General features: G+C 58.4%; 2 protein-coding genes across 8 annotated transcripts in view; both read right to left on the bottom strand.

Annotated features, from left to right (window-relative positions):
- Positions 1–3,988: 3,988 nt before the first annotated feature.
- MAFA (MAF bZIP transcription factor A) lies at positions 3,989–6,999 on the bottom strand. The gene has a single exon (XM_027452788.3). It carries the CDS (start codon positions 6,154–6,156, stop codon positions 5,293–5,295), a length of 864 nt encoding a protein of 287 aa, XP_027308589.1. The 5' UTR covers positions 6,157–6,999; the 3' UTR covers positions 3,989–5,292.
- Positions 7,000–11,387: 4,388 nt separating this feature from the next.
- ZC3H3 (zinc finger CCCH-type containing 3) overlaps positions 11,388–16,447 on the bottom strand; it is a 115,571-nt gene continuing 110,511 nt past the window's right edge. For all 7 annotated transcript variants that reach the window (XM_072034249.1, XM_072034252.1, XM_072034253.1 and 4 more), the window contains 2 exons: positions 13,353–13,436; positions 11,388–13,262 (listed from right to left, as the gene is read on the bottom strand). In XM_072034249.1, the coding sequence (XP_071890350.1) occupies positions 13,231–13,262; positions 13,353–13,436 (116 nt within the window). In that variant the 3' untranslated portion in view covers positions 11,388–13,230. The remainder of the gene's footprint in view (positions 13,263–13,352; positions 13,437–16,447) is intronic.

The raw sequence follows: 16,447 nt of genomic DNA, 5'->3' as shown, positions 1-16,447 counted from the left end.
TTTTCATTCATGGTCCAGCACGGCATCATCCACAGCTGACACACGGTGCCATGGCAGAGACATGGGTACCACTCAAACCACCAAGGGGGCTGCTAGAGGAAAGCATCCCATACCCCAAATCCCACATCCCCCACCCCATATGCTATATCCCAAGTCCCATATTTGCCATCCCACATCCCACTTCCAACACTCTGCATGCTCTATGTGACATCCCACATCCAATGTCCCATAACCTGCCCCATATCTTCCATCCAACCTCCCACCTCCTGCGTGCCACGTTCCATATCCTGCATCCTATATCCCATATCCTGCCTCCCACCTCCCCCATATCCCACCCCACACCCCCCTCCCACAGCAGCCCCCCCCCACCATGCCCTTTCCCCATTAACACTCTCAGTCCAGCCATGTGGGGGAATTTTTTTTATTATTTCCAGGGCCCAGAGCCGATCATGCCCTGAGGTTGGATGCTGCAGGACCACAAACCCAGCTCCCTGTGCCAGTGCTCCGCAAGCTCAGAGCCTTAAAAAAAAATTGTGAGAGCTCAGAACACCCAGAATTACTAGGATTTTGGGGGATCACAACCCAGCTGTGTTCCTGTTCACAGTGCACGGGGATTTCTTGCATGGCATCCAGCCGGGAGGATCCCAGCAATGTCGGTGCAAAAGCGATGAGCTCGGAGTAAATCCCAGCCACAAGGACGAGCTGGGCAAATGCCAGAGTGAACGAGCCCATGAGCTGTTGGAAGGAGGTTAGCTGTGTTTTTCCAGCGTGATCTGTACCTATAGGTATATTTTTCTATGGGGAGCAGGGCAGGGTTTGGCTCCCGGGGACAGGGGAGCCCCGAGGAAGGAGCCAAGAGTGTGGAGAGCGGCAAACGGCAGCCGAGCCAGAACCTAAAACCCACCCCGAGCCAAAAAATATCCGCTCCAACCCACAGCAGGGACGGCTCACCCTACCAGCCCTGAGACCAGCACTGAACCCACCAGGGCTTTCCTTTCACCGGGGGTTTATTTTTGCAAGAAATTTGCCCAATTCACACTTTTCCAGCTCGTGCCGCCCCAAATTCGCGCCGAGGAGCCTCCCAGCCATGACCGAATATCCCAGGGCCGTAGCAGGGGCTCATGTTACCAAGATGTCGGGGCTTGTGCAGAGCACACTGCAGCAGCTCGGTGGCAAACCTGCCGAGTGTTAGCATCAATAATTGACGAGGGATGAGCCAGGGGTGCTCCGGCGATGCCGCATCGAGCGGCCCGGTGCGGTGTTCGTTCTGCCCCCTCTGCGGAAACCCGCTTGGTGCTGGGAGGTTGGGCGAGGAACCCCGGGGTACTGCGGCTTTTGGGAGCTGCATCCCCCAAAACTACCCTTCTGCCTGCAGGGAGAGTGGTGCAAAACCCATCTGTGGGCCAGCTGGAGGAGAAGGCTGTGGTTATTTCCCAGCCCTGCAATGCCCGTGGCCGCTCGAGCCAGCGGTGAGGATGAAGCTGAGAAGTGTTTTAGGAACAGCCCCGGGTCCTACAGCCCCACGCAGACCCCAAAGGGGTTAAAGAGAAGTGGTTGCCCCACTCCAGGGCTGTGATATGGGCAGAAAAATCTGAAAAGTGGGACAGAGCAACCCAAAATTCATGCACACTCCCGTGACACGCTGCAACCGTGTAGTCCCCCACACCTCCATCCCAAAACATGTGCCCCAAACACTCACAACATGCTGCCAGTGCGCACACAGCCCCAATGTGCTGCGCAAGCCATGATCCTGCACCCCAAACACCCCAAAGTACCAGCAGGTATTGCCTGGACCCCTCTCTCCCCAGTGCACGATGCAAGGTGGGGTTCAGTCCTGTCCCCAGCAAGAAAATAATTCAGAAAGTAATTCCCTTTTGGGGATGAACCCCTTTACTTTTTGTTATTTGTTTGCCAGTAGCAGCTACAAGGCTGGGGCAGTGCCAGGAGCAAGTCGGGGTGATGGGGACACTTGGGGTCCCTGCCCCCTGCACCCCAATGCTGCAAGGGGACAGGAGATGAGCAAAGAAGAGGAGTGACTCTGCCCTTAAGTGTCCCCACGGGCTGTCGTGGTCCCCCACGTAGGAAAGTGGCTTGGGGACCAGGTCCCCACTGTTGATACAAGGCTGTAACACCCTGTGCCCTTTTCCAGGGTGCTTTTCCCCTGCTTAGGGGATTTCCAGGAGGCGCTGGAAGAACTTAAATGGGGGTGGGAGGGGAGCAGGGGTTGTGAAATAAAAAATAAATCACAGTAGTGGAAGGAGAATGGGTCGGGGAAATGCCCTGAGGGTCAGGGATGAAGGGGAGCGGGTGATGCTGTGATCGCCAAAATGGGCTGATGGGGCATGTAGGAACGGATCTGCTCCCAAAAAAAACAAGGAGTTGGTTAAAAAAAAAAAAAACAGGAAAAAAAAAAAAACAGGAGTGCTCAGCCCCAAACCGCTGCCCGCACTGCACTGAATGGACAGGGAAAGGCATCGGGGGCAGGAGCCGCTTGCAGCTGTTCCGGGGTTTGCAGAGCATCACAGCAGACCCCAGGACAAGACCCTATGGGACAGAGCTCCCCCAAAACCAGAGCTGGGGCATCATAAACCCCACAGATGTGATGGGGACAGAGGAGAAGGATGGAGCAGGAGGAGCAAGGACAGAGCAGGGTGACCGGGACCAGGGGCACAAACACAGCCCCGAGCGCCACTGCGGTGCGGGGAATCGCTGGCCCCAAACCCCTTCCTCTCCTCCCCAAACTCTTCTTATTCAGTCACAAAGAGGATGGCTGGGAACACTCTCAGAAACGTGCCGAGGAGGGGAGGGTATTGGGGGAACGCCAGGAGGAAGAGGTGGTGCAGAGAAGCGGGCTGAACCCCACCGGGGAGCCGCGAGCCACCCCAAAAAATAGCGAGGAGAGGAAGCGATGCCCCGATGGAAGCCAAGCAGGGCAGCAGGGCTGGATGCAGAGGCAGGGGTGGGGATGAAAAAAAACTTCCCAGGCTCGAAATAAAAATAAGAAAAAGGGGTGGGCAACCCCACAGTCCTCCCCCCAGAGCTTTCAGCCCAGCCCTGGCGCATCAGGCACGGGACCACGGATCCCTCCGTGTCTCCCAGCTCCCATCCCAAAAACTCAGTAAGACTGACCCAGAGCAGCTGAGCTGTTCCCCCAAGAAAAATCCTAAATAAAAAACAACACCTCTGGTCCCAAAAAGCCCGAAGAGGCCAGGGAAAGCAGGACAGAGGGGCCCCAGGGGGGCTGCATCAGCGCCACGGGGCTTCTCCACCCCGGGAAGCGGATTTACAGAGGGAGCCAGGAGGAAACTTGCCGCAGCCCCTGGGGCAAAAATAAGGGGAAAAAATATGAAAAATATACCTACAAAAAAGTTCAGAAGTACTTCAGAGCATGGGTTTTGTCGTAAACAGCCAGGGAAAAGCAGGGAGCAAGTGGCCACGGCCGTGCCCGGGCTCTCCAGCAGCGCGGCACGGAGCCGCCGGGAACGCACATTCCCCGGCCAACCCCAAAACATTTGCAAAAAAACGAAGAAGGGAAAGGGTTGGTTTCTTGTTGTTAGTTTTCCCCTCTCCTTTAATTACAAAACTCAGAAGGGAGCAGCCAAAAAGGGGGGAATTAAAAAAAAAAAGCCTTTTATTACCGTTTAAAATCAAGCCAGCGGCTCGCTGTCGGGCAGCCTGGGGTCCAACGGGATCCGCAGTCCCCGGGCTGGGGCGAAGGTGACTTTTCGGCGGCCACGGGGACGGAGGTCTCCGGGGAGCCCAGAACCCATCGGCCGGGGAAAAGGTGGGTTCCCGGCTGGAAAAGAGAGGCAGGAAAAGTGAAAAGCAAAAAGCAGAGCAGGGGGAACGTGGGGTTTGCCCTCCCCGAGCCCCCCACGCCCCGGGAGGGTTCGCATCGGTACCGGGCTAAATGGGAAAGAGGAAGGAAATCCCAAAACGAAAGGCGAGGCTGCGGGGGTCCCCGCTTGAGAGAAAAGCCGACCCAGGCTCTAGTTGAATATAAGTTTTTATCTTGATGCAACATCGTTAAAACCGTCACAAATCGAAACAACAGGTCGTTAAAAACGCTTCGCACGATCAGTACCTAAAATGCACCAGGCTCCAAAGCTCGCTTTGTCCACAAAACCCTTGTGTTTTTTCTTTTTTTTTTTTTTACCCCCCAAGATTATTATTTTTTTGTGGTTTTTCTTTTTTAAATAAGCAACTTGTTTTTTTTAGAAAAAAAACATCCCGCTCCTCCGTGCAGGATCGACCCCGCTTTCGCTTCAAGCACAATTGCACGAATTCTCTTTTTTTTTTTCTTCCTCCTCTTTTTGCGCAAGAAATAATGTGCATTTTCCTTTCCTTCCTTCGACACCGAGGTTAAAATAATATTTCGTTTCCCGAGGGTTAATAAATAAATCTGGTGCATAGTGAGATAGCAGCCAACCGTTTGCAGTCCATATATTACTATATTGCCTTTCAGGTCACCCTAAAATTGTTACCTCTCCCCCCCCCCGCCCCCACTATTTTTATTTTTTTTAAGAGCATAGATAATTTTAAATCTCTATAAAACAACAGTATTATTTAACCCAATTGATTCCTGTATATAGTGCATTCGGCTTCTTCCCAACATCATTAAATTAACTCGGATATTATTTGCATGCTATTACATACAAACTTTAAGACTCGTGTTTTTTTTTTTTTTTTAAAGGATTTTTGTCGTTTTTTTTTTTTTCCCCGTAAATCACCAAGCAAAATATAGGCTCAGAAAAAAAAAAAAAAAAGGCAGAAAACTAACTAATTTCTACATATGTACAGGGGTGAATAAGTTAAAGGAAGGGGAGAGGGGTTGAGGGGGGGGGGTTTCAGGTTCGCCGGCCGGGAGGGCGGCGCGGGGTGCGGGCAGGGCGCAGCGCTGCCGGGGCCCCCCCGGGCAGATCCGTGGGGACACCCCGAAAATAATGATAATTTGGGGGGAGGTCTGGGAGGGGGGTGTTAAGCACGCAGGGCTGAAGGGGAAGGGGGGGGGAAAGAAGCCACCGGGCTGGCGCTGGCGCTGCCGGGGGGGCGCGCCCTACACGTCCCGCATGCAGGCTGCTCCAGGTCCGCCGCCCCCCCAGCGGGTATGGAGGGGGGGGGGACACTCCATTTCCAGCTCCCCCTCCCCGTATTTCCGAAAGAAAACTAGGATTTCGGTTCAAACCGAGCTGGGGGGGATGGGGGGATGCTCCCCAAAACCCCCGAGCCACCCACCTTTTCCCCCCCCATCCCAATCCCAAACCCCCCCCCCCCTCCCCAAAGGGGCCGGGCTCACATGAAGAAGTCGGCGGCGGCTTTGGGGGCGGCTGCCGGGGATGGCTCCCGGGGGAACCCCCGGGCCGCCAGCTTCTCGTACTTCTCTTTGTACAGATCCCTCTCCTTGGCCAAGCGGGCCACCTCCTGCTTGAGCTGCTCCACCTGCCCCTGGAGCTGGCACTTCTCGTTCTCCAGGATGTGCCGCTGCTGGACCCGCTTGTAGCGGCAGGACTGAGCGTAGCCTCGGTTCTTCAAGGTCCTCCTCTTCTGCTTGAGGCGGATCACCTCCTCCTTGCTGAAACCCCGCAGCTGCCGGTTGAGCTCCCGCACCGACATGCTCACCAGCTGGTCGTCGGAAAAACGCTCCTCCAGCCGCAGGTGGTGGTGGTGGTGGTGGTGATGGTGGTGGTGGTGGGAGCCCGGCGCCAGCTCCTCGCCGCCGAAAGCTGGGGGGCGGAAAGCCTCGTAGCCCTGCGGCGGGTGGTGGTGGTGCTGGTGGTGGTGGGGGGCGCCGATCAGCGCCTCCACCGCGTCCTCGGGGGTCAGGTTGAGAGCTTCGGGGTTGAGGTGGTGCTGGTAGCCCGACATCCAGTAGAGCTCCTCCAGCTGGGGTTTGGAGCCCAAAGAGGCGGCGGGGGGACCGGCTGCGGGTTGGCCCCCGGGGCTAGGGGCGCAGAAGCTGGGCGAGGAAGGCACGGAGGAGCAAGGGGTGCTGAGAGGGGTGGAGGACAGAGAGCCGGCGGGCAGGCGGTGGCACAGCCTCTCGGCCTCCGCCGGCTCCTTCTTCACCTCGAACTTCATCAGGTCGAAGTCGTTGACGTACTCGATGGCGAGGGGGCTGGTGGGCAGCTCGCCGCTCATGGCCAGCTCCGAGGCCATCTCAGTCCATGGAGGGAGGCCGAAGGGTGCTGTCCTCCTCCTCCTCCTCTTTTTTTTCTTCTTCTTCTTCCTCCTCCTCCGTGGCACCACCGCTCGGCGCGGGGCTCGGCGGCCTCCCTCCGACGGGAGGGATCGGGAAGCCTCCGGCGAGGATGAGGAGGCTCCGGAGAAGGGACGGAGAGAGAGGGGAGCCCCCGACGAGGCTTGGATCCGACGGTGGAGGCTCCGAAGTGGAGGCAGAGAGAAAGGAGCCCCCGGCGAGGCTGGGCTCCGCCGGCAGCCTCCGAGCTGAGGCCGGGCGGGCAGCCCCTCCGAGCTGAGGCCGGCCTCGGGGGGGACTCCTCGGGGCTCCCCCGCTGCTTTCAACCGGGCTCCGGCAGCCTCCTCCGAGGCTTTTCGTCCTCCGCCGGCTGCCTCCGAGGTCGCCGCTCCGGGAACCTCCGGCGAGGCTGGGTTGCTGCTGCTTTCAGCCGGCCTCCGGGAGCCTCTTCCGACGGCTCTCCTCTCTTCTTCCTCCTCCTCCTCCTCTTCTTCCTCCTCTGGAGCTTGGCCTCCGGGGGGGGTCCCCTGATAACGGGAGCCCCGGCGGTGCGGGACCGGCCGCTCTCCAGCCTCCGGCCGGAGCCCAATAGCGAGGAGCAGGCAGGGTCCTGCCCTCCCCCTTTCTGCAGCCCCTGGCACCTGCCCCGGCCCCACCCCCGGGGCTGCTGCGAGCCTTCCTCTGCCCCTTTTCCTCCTCCTCTTCCTCCTCCTTTTTTCCCCCCACCCTCCCCCAGACCCCCGGAGGCGAAGCTCCCGGGGCCGCCCCCCCGGTGCTCGGCGCTGCCACTGCCGGGCGCGGAATGGAGCCGCCGCCTTATATACGGGGAGAGGGGCTTGGGAACGCCCCCCCGGGGCGTGGCCTGAGCCCACGCAGCCAATCAGAGGGGAGGATGCGCGGGCTCATTAGCATATCCCCATGGCAACGCCCCCGGGCCGGCTGTCAATCAGCGCGGCGCTGGAAATTGGGGACCCCCCCCCCCTTTGGGGAGCCTTTTGGGGACACCCCCCCCCCCCGGTCCCATCACGGGGCTGCAGCCCCGCAGCTCCGCGAGAGCAGCGATTATCAGATTTCTACTGAAATAAACCGCTCCGTCCTCCAAAAAGGACAGGAAAACCCCAAAATTGGGGTTATTCACCCCAAATCGCGCGCCCGCCTCCAGGACACCTCTCCCTATAGGGCCACCACCTCCCGCCCTATCCCGTCCCATCCCAGTGGGTACCAGGCCCCAAAGCTGGGCGCAGCCCCTTCCCCACCCCACTTTTCCCAGCCCTGCGAGCACCCAGCATCCTTCCCAAACCTCCCCGATCCCTTTTTTTGCTTTTTTCACCTTTTTTTTTAATCCATTCCTATAAAGTCTTAGTGCCCGGGGACCACCGGCACCTGCTGGAGGCGCCCCCAGCGCCTTTGGGTTCCCCCAGCGGGTGCCGGACCCATTTTTGGGGCCGCCTCATGGGTGGGAATTTCGCACGAGGCAGCTCGAGGCCATCAAATTGGGGGGAAAACGGTAAAATCCAGGTGAAACGCAGCAAAACGCAGCTCTGAGGTGGGACGGCACCTTAGGATAGGGCAACGGGGGAAAGGGACATGTGGGTTATGGGATCCCCCCATTGGGGTGTTGGGGTGTCGGGGTACTGGGGTGTTGGGGTGTCGGGGTACTGTGGTATTGGGGTGTTGGGATGTTAGGGTATTGGGGTATTGGGGTGTTGGGATGTTAGGGTATTGGGGTACTGGGGTGTTGGGGTACTGAGGTGTTGGGGTGTTAGGGTGCTGGGGTATTGGGGTGCTGGGGTGTCAGGGTACTGGGGTGTTGGGGTGCTGGGGTATTGGGGTGTCAGGGTACTGGGGTGTTGGGGTGTTAGGATGTCAGGGTACTGGGGTGTCAGGGTGTTGGGGTACTGAGGTGTTGGGGTATTGGGGTGTCAGGGTACTGGGGTGTCAGGGTTCTGGGGTGCTGGGGTGTTGGGGTGTCAGGGTGTTGGGGTATTGGGGTACCGGGGTGTCAGGGTGTTGGGGTGCTTGGGTGTTGGGGTACTGGGGTACTGGGGTGTTGGGGTGTCAGGGTGTTGGGGTACTGGGGTGTTGAGGTATTGGGGTGTTGGGGTACTGGGGTGTCAGAGTACTGGGGTACCCAGGTGTTGGGGTATTAGGGTGCTGGGGTGTCGAGGTATTGGGGTGCTGGAGTGTTGGGGAGTTGGGGTGTCGATGTATTGGGGTGTTGGGGAGTCAAGGTGTTGAGGTGTTGAGGTATTGGGGTGTTGAGGTATTGGGGTGCTGGGGTGTCGGCGTAGTGGGGTGTTGGGGTTTTGGGGTGTCAGGGTGTCAGGGTATTAGGGTATTGGGGTGTCGGGGTATTGGGGTGCTGGGGTGTCGGGGTACCGGGGTGTTAGGGTATTGGGGTACTGGCGTGTTGGGGTGCTGGGCTGTCGGGTTATTGGGGTTCTGGAGTGTTGGGGTGTCGATGTATTGGGGTTCTGGGGTGTCGGGGTGTCAAGGTATTGGGGTGCGGGGGTACTGGGGTGTTGGGGTGCCGGGGTATCGGGGTGCCGGGGTGCTGAGCACCCTACAGGCCGTGGTCCTGGGCTGGATGCGGCCCCGAGGCTCCGAGCCCTGCCACCTCGTGGCTGCCGAGGCTGCAGCACGGAGGGGACGAGGCCGCTTGGGGAAGGACGGGGGGGCTGCAGGGTTTGGGGTCAGGGTGGGAACGGGGGCTGCGGGGCGAGGGACGGGGGTCTCCGGGGCTCCCCACAACCAGGGGACTGGGGGAAACTGAGGCACGGGGCCGCCAGCTCCCAACCAGTCCAGCCGGACCCCAAGGCTTCGTCCCATGGGGTCCCCTCCATCCTTGTGCCCCCAGCACCCCGATATCCACTCGGTCCCTTTGGGATAGGGCCCTGCCCGGTTAGAAGCAAGGACTGTTTTGGGCTGTATTCATGCAAAAAGGGTTTTTTATTTTTTTTCTTTTTTTTTTTCCTTTTTTTTTTCTTTTTTTTTCTTTTTTTTTCTTTTTTTCTTTTTTTTTTTTTTCCTTTTTTTTTTTTTTTCTTTTTTTTTATTTTCCTTTTTTTTTTTTTTCCTAGGGAAAGGGAGAGGGAAGAAGGAGGAAAAACCCTTTATCCTGAAACAGCAGGGATAAATAAAATCGGGGGGGGGGGCTGGGTGCTTTTCGTCCCCTTCCCCATCCTCCTTCTACCAAAATAAAACAGAGGTGGGGGGGGTGGAGGCTTTGTCCCAACCCCGGGAGGGGGGACACGGTTACAGGCAGAGGTGAGGCTGGAGAGGGAAAATCTGGGGGAAAACCCGAAGAAAACCGAGCCAGGGAGTACAAAAAAAATAAAATAAAATAAAATAAATTATTTATTTATTTTTGTGGGGGGATTTTAACCACTTTTTCTCCATTTTGTAGCAAAAAAATAAAAAAATAAAAAAAATAAAAAATAAAAATGCTGCTCCTCCAGCTTGGAAAACGCAGGGAATGAAACCATGCACGTGCCCCTCTACCTTAAACTCCCAAAAAGGGGAAAAACACCCAAAAAAAAATTATAAGCAGATTTTGCAGCCCATTAGTGACCCCAAAGGCGGCGCCTGTAGGATGTGGGGACCCCGTGGGTGCCACCACCCCACTGCCGTGCCACCACGGCCCCGTGGCACCCTTGGGACACCCTCGGGGCACCCAAAATTTTGGGCTCCCTTCCCGCAGGGGCCACCACGTTAGCAGCAGCCGCCCACGGTGGCCAAGAGCCACGGAGGGATTAGGGCCGGGCCGGGCTCCAAGCGGGGCCGTCGTCGCTTGCCCTCTTTGGGGGGTATTTTTAGCGGGGCGGCCGGGTACAGTGGGGCGGCCGAGGGCCCCGTGGCATGTCCCCGTCCCCCGTCCCTCCCCGCCACGCCGAGCAGCTCGGTCATCTAAGTTTACTCGCGGGCGGTCGAGTGACATAACCAGGTTGGAGGCTATGGGATGGCAGCGGGGTGGCGTCACCCCGTGCTTTTAGAGCGGGCAGCTCGGGCGATCCTTTAACCCTCGGAGCGGGACCGGGTGCCTCGATCCCATACGGGTGCTGCCTCGGTTTCCCTGGGTGTGAAACCAGAAGGGGGGGGTGCTGGCTGGTGGCCCTGGGTGGCCATCGTGGGGACAACGAGGTGGCCGTCCCCATTGGGGTAACGCGGGGTGCCCCACTGTAGGGCTGGTGGCACCGTCTCGGTGCTCGTCCCCTCGCTTGGCTCCAGCCCCTAGGGAGGATTAAAAATGATCCCTTAGTGTCAACTTTGTCCCGGTGGGGGATAAAATTGCCCAGAGTTGTGCCCCCCACCTTTGGGATGGGACTAAGGGGACGGCCACCCCGAGGGCGACGCTTCCCCGGCACCTGCTTCCCCGGCAGGGGACCAAGAGCTGTGCCAGCAGCCCTGGCCCACACGGGAGGGATTTCCAGGAAATGTTTACGGTGTGCCCTGCAAAAACACAGCCCCGTGCGTGCGTGTGTGTCCCCCCCCCGGGGCCCCCTCCGCTGCCAAGGAGCTGCTGTCCCCTGGGATTTGTCCCTTGTGGGGCTCGCGCGGCACCTTTGGCCACCCTGTGCCCATCGCCAAGCCATCGGGGCTGCTTTGAGGGGGCAAAAAACCCACCAGGGCTCGGTGACACCCCTCCGGGGGCTGCGTTTATCCCTTTTCGGAAATCAATCACCCCGCAGCAGCTGGCAATAAATTAAAATATTCCCCGGGAATGCGCCGGTGGGCGGCAGAGCCGGGGATTTCGGAGCCTTAATTATTTTGGTGCGAGCTTTAATCCTCGTTAGCCTGCTCGGTAACGGGGGCTGCAGCCTCGTGCCCCTGGGCTGGGGATGGTACCGGAGCTGCCAAAGCTCCTCGGCCACTGTCACCCCTCGCCGGCCACCCCCAGGGACTTCGCCGTCTCCTCCAGGGTGATTTTGGGTGAATTTAGGTTTTTGACTCGATGCCAGAAAGCATCACCGGGCACATGTAAAAAATGCCTTTTTTTTTTTAGAAAACGGGAAAAATTAAAACACCTTTCCCTGGCCAACCCCTCCTGGAGGTTTTTTCAGCCAATTTAAAAACCAAACGCTGGAAGATTTGGGTTTTGGGGGTGCAGCCCCTCTGCCAGGAGGGGGATTTGTGCCCATTTCACCCCCCCCCCCCACCACCACCACGAGACTCCACTGAAAGACGAGCGCTGTTTTCGAGGCAGGAACTCCTTTATTTAAATATCAAAACGCACAGGTTAATAAAAGACATGGAGGTAACGAGGTGGGGAGGGGGGGGGGGTGACATCTTTATTAAAAACAGCTCGGGGCGAGGAGAGCTCCGTACACACGCCGTGCGCTGCCCGCCGCACCGAGGAGGGGGGACACCGGGGGGGGGATGCTGGGGACACGGCCACCCCCAGCTCGCCTCCACGTGGCATTAAACCCCCTGGCTGCCCATAACGAGGAACCCAGGGAGGTGACAGGCATTAATTAATTAATAGGACCCTCGGTGGCCTGCCATGCCCCGAGCCGTGCGCCAGGCACTTGGGGCGAAACATGACCGGGATTTGGGGAGGGGGGGGGGGGGCTCTGCGTGCCATAAATCCCACGACCCCAAAAAGGAACCAGGCAGGGTATGGACGGGGTAACGACAACCCCATGTCCGTGGGGTGCACTCACCCAGCTCGTTCGGGGATGTGAACCCCCCCCTTTGGGATCGTGGAGGGGGTGAAAACGCAGCCGTCAGCCTCGCCGGAGCCGCGGTTGCAGCTGAGCCCGCTGCGGCGCGGTGGCTTCGTCGCCCACCCCACGGCCGAGCCCAGCTGGGTGCCAGCTCCCCGGGGACACCGAGCACCCCCTGAGCTCACCCCCCCGTGCCTGCTGGAGCTGGCTCCGGGTTGGAAACGCCGAGGAGGGGCTCAGGGGTGTAAAGAAAACGGCCGAGCTCTGCCAGCAGCAGGGTGAAGGGCGCTGCGCACGTGGGGAGCGAGCAAAAAGGGGGTTGGTGCACAAATATTTTGGCACAGGCAGGCAGAGCCAGGAAAATGTCCCCACGGGGCACGCAGCCCTGCTTTGTGCAGCTCTGCCTCTTCCCCAAAGGGCTCCTAGATCGAGTTTGCCCCCGGAGGCTGCTGTTTCGGGACAGCGGGTGGGCAAATCCTGCCTCCCCGTCCTCAAAATCGCACCTGAGAGGCTGAAAGCAAAGTGAATTTGGGGCTGAAATTGAACCCACGGATGCAAAAAAAAGCCCCACAGCACTGGCTGGCCAGCAAGCGGCCGCGAGGAGCTGAGATTTGCACAGCTCATCACACCCACGCCGTGAGATATTAGATCCACACCGCAGCAGGGACCACGGCTCGACATTTAGGATGCGCCCACGATGCGCGGAGCAGCTGCGGTCCCGGGGTTATTTCCTACCAGCCTGGAGGTTTGCTTTGCTCCCGTCCGGATTCCCAAAGACCCCAAAAAGAGCTGGTTGGGGTCTTCCAAAAGAGCAAAAACCCCGCTGGGACGGGCGTGCTGCGAGGGAATTGGCCCACGGTGATGCCTGGCTCGTGGCTCCGCTCCAAACACTCCTAAAGAGAAGGGACGGAGCAGGATGGATGCAGGTGGGCTGTGATTTTGGGAAAGCCGAGCCAGGCGGGGGCTTTACGCCCTGCTACATCTCACCACGATGACTTGAGACCATCAGGCTCGTTGTCCCAAACCTGGAGGCGGGCACGTGGCCGTGGACGACCGCAGGGCACTCGGGTCCCGCATCCGAGCAGCGCCCGCGTGCCCTTCAGCCTTAAATAAACCACCTTAAAAGAGAATTTATTGGGAAAATAAAATAATAAGAAACCAAACAGCTTCAACAAAACCACCTCCCTGAGCCACGCGGACTGGGCGCCGCTCCCTCCGCGCCGCTGCCGGGCTCGCTGGCCAAACCACATCCCAAAACTCAACGCAAAAAAGGGGGTGCCACGTCCCGGCACGGGGTCCTGAGGTAGGTGCCAGGCGATGAAGCCTGGTTTTGGCTTTTCCTGAGCTGGTCGGCTGCCGCGGGGACAACGCTCACAGCCGGGGCTTGATCTGCAGTTTTTTACCTGGAAGGAGGAAAGAAAGAAAAAAAAAGGTGGAAGGCGTCCCACGGCGCCCTGGCTTCGTGCTCCACCTCCGGAGGGGGATAAGCTCACCTCTGCCACCACCTTCCTCCTGAGAGGCGTTTTCGGGGTCCCGCGAGGCCGCCCTCAACAAGGTCCTTTTCCACTTGGTGCCAGCTGGGAGGAAAAAAAAAAAGGGAGAAATCGGGAGAATGTCATCCACCTCTCCTCCCTCAAAGGTGCCCGTGCCCCCGAAACTGAGAGCGCAGCTGAAATTGGCTCCGGCGAGGATTTTCTGCTCCACCATGGCCCTGCCAGCCCAGCCTCGAGGACACGAGTGTCCCCCCGTGGTGCTCAGCCTGGTTGTGCTCCCCAAAAATGTCCCCAGCCTCCTGGTGGGGATTTGTCCCCTCTCCTGGGGCCGTGTTTCCCCGCCAGATGTTTTGTGGTGGCTGGGATGGAGCTTGCAGCTTCCCCAAACCCCTCCGAGCATCCTCAGCCCCCAGCAAGGGATGATGTGCACAGGTCCCTTCCCCATCACAGAATACTGAATCGGTTGCAAAATCCTGAAGTTATGGGGAAAAAAAAGGTTATTGCAACATAAGGTGGGTGTCACAACCTGCCCAGGCACCCAGAGCACGCATCCGAGCCGCCCATCACCAAATCCGAGGCAGCAGAGGGCAAAATGAGAACCAAAACCCACCCAGGGGGGTTGGGGGGGTGCAGAACCGATGGGTTTTTGCCACCTGGAGGTGACGAGGCCGTGGCAAATCCCAATTCTGGTGCCTCGAGGCCAGGAGGATTTGGGAATTCGCTTGGGAACGGCGCTGCTTCTGGCAGCCAGGCCCCGTCCCGAGGACGCTGAGATTTTTTTTGGGGGGGTGAAAGCTCAGCCACCCCGAGCATCCCCCCTCCAGGTGCTCTGGGCGAGGATTTTTTGGTGTTTCAGAGCGGGGAGGAGGTGGAGAAGGCGAAGCTTCCTCCCCCGGGGGGGATTTACGCCCGCTTTGGTTTTCACGGGGACTTTCCGCTCTCGGCTTCCAGCTGCTGCCCTGCTCCCAGAGGGAGTCCCCCGGGGGCTGGGTCCCCCCGGCGCCGTTTCCCATCCAGCCCTTGGAAAAAGCAGGGGAAAAAAACGCTTTTTTGGGTGCCCGCCAGATGCGAGGAACAGCTGGAAGCAAAGGAGCAACGCGGGATGGGAGAGGAGGAAAGCAAACCCTGCCCGCTGCCCCTATAAAAGGGTCCCAGATGCCCCTACAGAGCCCAAACTTCACCAAGTTCTCCACCCGGAGAAGTCCCTTCTCATTTGGGATTTTAGGAGGAGGAGAGCAGAGAGGAGGAGACGGAGAGGACCCAGCCCAAACCTCATCCAAGCGTTTTGGTCATAAAACTGGAGAATAAGCAGCACACAACGGGGTTTGGTTTGACCCCTGTTAATCTCTTTGGCCATCCAAAGCACCCCCGTTGCAGAAATCCTACAAAAGGGGTGTCCCCAAGCCAATCCGAGCACCGGGAAGCCCACGAGCACCACGTCCCCACGGCGGGGAAGCGTCGGGTCACGTCGGCCGAGCTCTTCTTCCCTTCGAAACTTGGGTAACCAAACTTGCCGGGCGCCGTGGCAGTGATACATGGCTCCGGAGCTAATTTATGTAAAATAAAGAGGGCTCATTTAGCACCTTTCCACCCTTAATATAACACCCATACATCAGAGGGCTGCAGAGCAGCCGCGACGGCCGCGGCCATCAGTCACCCTAATGCGGTTCGAGGAGCGGCGGCGCGAGCCACCCGCACCCCGCCGAGCCTCTCAGGGCTCTGCCGATTTTCCAGGTGACCCCAGAAACCCTAAAATTGGGGATATGGGCACTATAATCCCATGGGAAGTGGTAGCAGAGGAGCGGGGTTGCTGCCCAAGCAGCCTGATAGGGGATGACCAGCATCTCCCCATCGCTGCCCCGCGAGGATTGCAGCCCCAGTGCGAGGGGAACCCTACAAACGGCTCAATTCCCCCGAAGAAACTTCCTTAGCTCGTTTTCCTACAAGCGGCACGAGAGCCCACGCTCTGCAATTCAAAGCAAATATTGTTACGGAAGGAGAAATCGAGATTTCTTTGGGGGGAGAGGAAGAAAAAAAAGAAAAGAAACAAACCCGAAGCTGATTCCTACATCGACCACAATTAACTCCCCGTCTCCTGTATGAGGTTGCACAGAGCCGAGCTCTGATTTTCCTAAAATCCCACAATTATAGAATTCTGTTCTATCCTATTCATGGAGCTGAGCTCTGGTTTTTAAAGTCTTAATCTAAAAAATCACCACGAGGGTGGAAAGACGCGGCGGCGGTGACGGAATAAAAAACCAGGGTGGGTTGTAAAAAGGGCAGCCAGGTGAATCGGGGCCGGTTTCTCACCTCCGATTTCAGGTAGAGGAGATGCTGCCCGTGGAAAGGGGCCGGGGGGGACCTCGCCACGCCGTCGGCCCCACAAACCCAACTCCATTTTCTGCCTCTGCGCACGGCGGATCCTGCAAATGGCGCGATCAATCTCGGGGCGCATCTCGCGCGCCTTCCGCTCCTTCCCTCCCTTCCCTCCCTCCCTCCCTTCCACCCCCCCCCTGCGTTTCGGGAGCGACACAATCCATCTTCCAGGAACCCAGGTATATCATTTCTAGTTAGCGAAAGCCGGGCTAAGAAGCCCCTTTTTCATTACGATGATTGAAGCGCTCCCGAGGAGAGGCGCGGGGCTGGAGCACGAGCCCTCCGCGCGGAGCCGAGGCGCTTTTGCTGAGCTTGTCAGCCTCGCCGGAGAATTAGGACTTCCAGCGCTCTTACTTCTGATGAAAATCAACATTTATTTTGCCTAAGCCGAAGAAGGTGTCAGGCAGACGGAGAAACTTGCCACTCTTCGCCGGGAGAAGGGAGTGAAAGGAGGAAATCTAATAGAAATATATTATCGAGTCCGAGGAGTGGACACGGCAGTAAATCACGCTTCAGGTGGCACCATTAGATTTTTCAATAAAACCCGGCCTTCCCCCAGACGCATCCTCGCTGAGCGGCTCCAGCTGCACCCACCAAGTGAGACAAAATCCGCTTCAGCCAGATGCCGAGGGAAGGGGGAGAATGGGACGGGGGAGTTTTAGGGGATTTGAAGGGACGCTGCCAGCGGGGAATCCCCCGGAACGGGGGACAAAAGGAGG

This window comes from Anas platyrhynchos, chromosome 2 (genome assembly GCF_047663525.1).
Source record: "Anas platyrhynchos isolate ZD024472 breed Pekin duck chromosome 2, IASCAAS_PekinDuck_T2T, whole genome shotgun sequence".
In the NCBI taxonomy this organism is placed as follows: domain Eukaryota; kingdom Metazoa; phylum Chordata; class Aves; order Anseriformes; family Anatidae; genus Anas; species Anas platyrhynchos.
Note: the sequence above shows the minus strand (reverse complement) of the source record. Positions and strands in the feature narration are given on the sequence as shown.

Coding starts and splice junctions, on each gene's coding strand:
- MAFA (XM_027452788.3), bottom strand. CDS start 6,156: ATGGCCTCGGAGCTGGCCATGAGCGGCGAGCTGCCCACCAGCCCCCTC.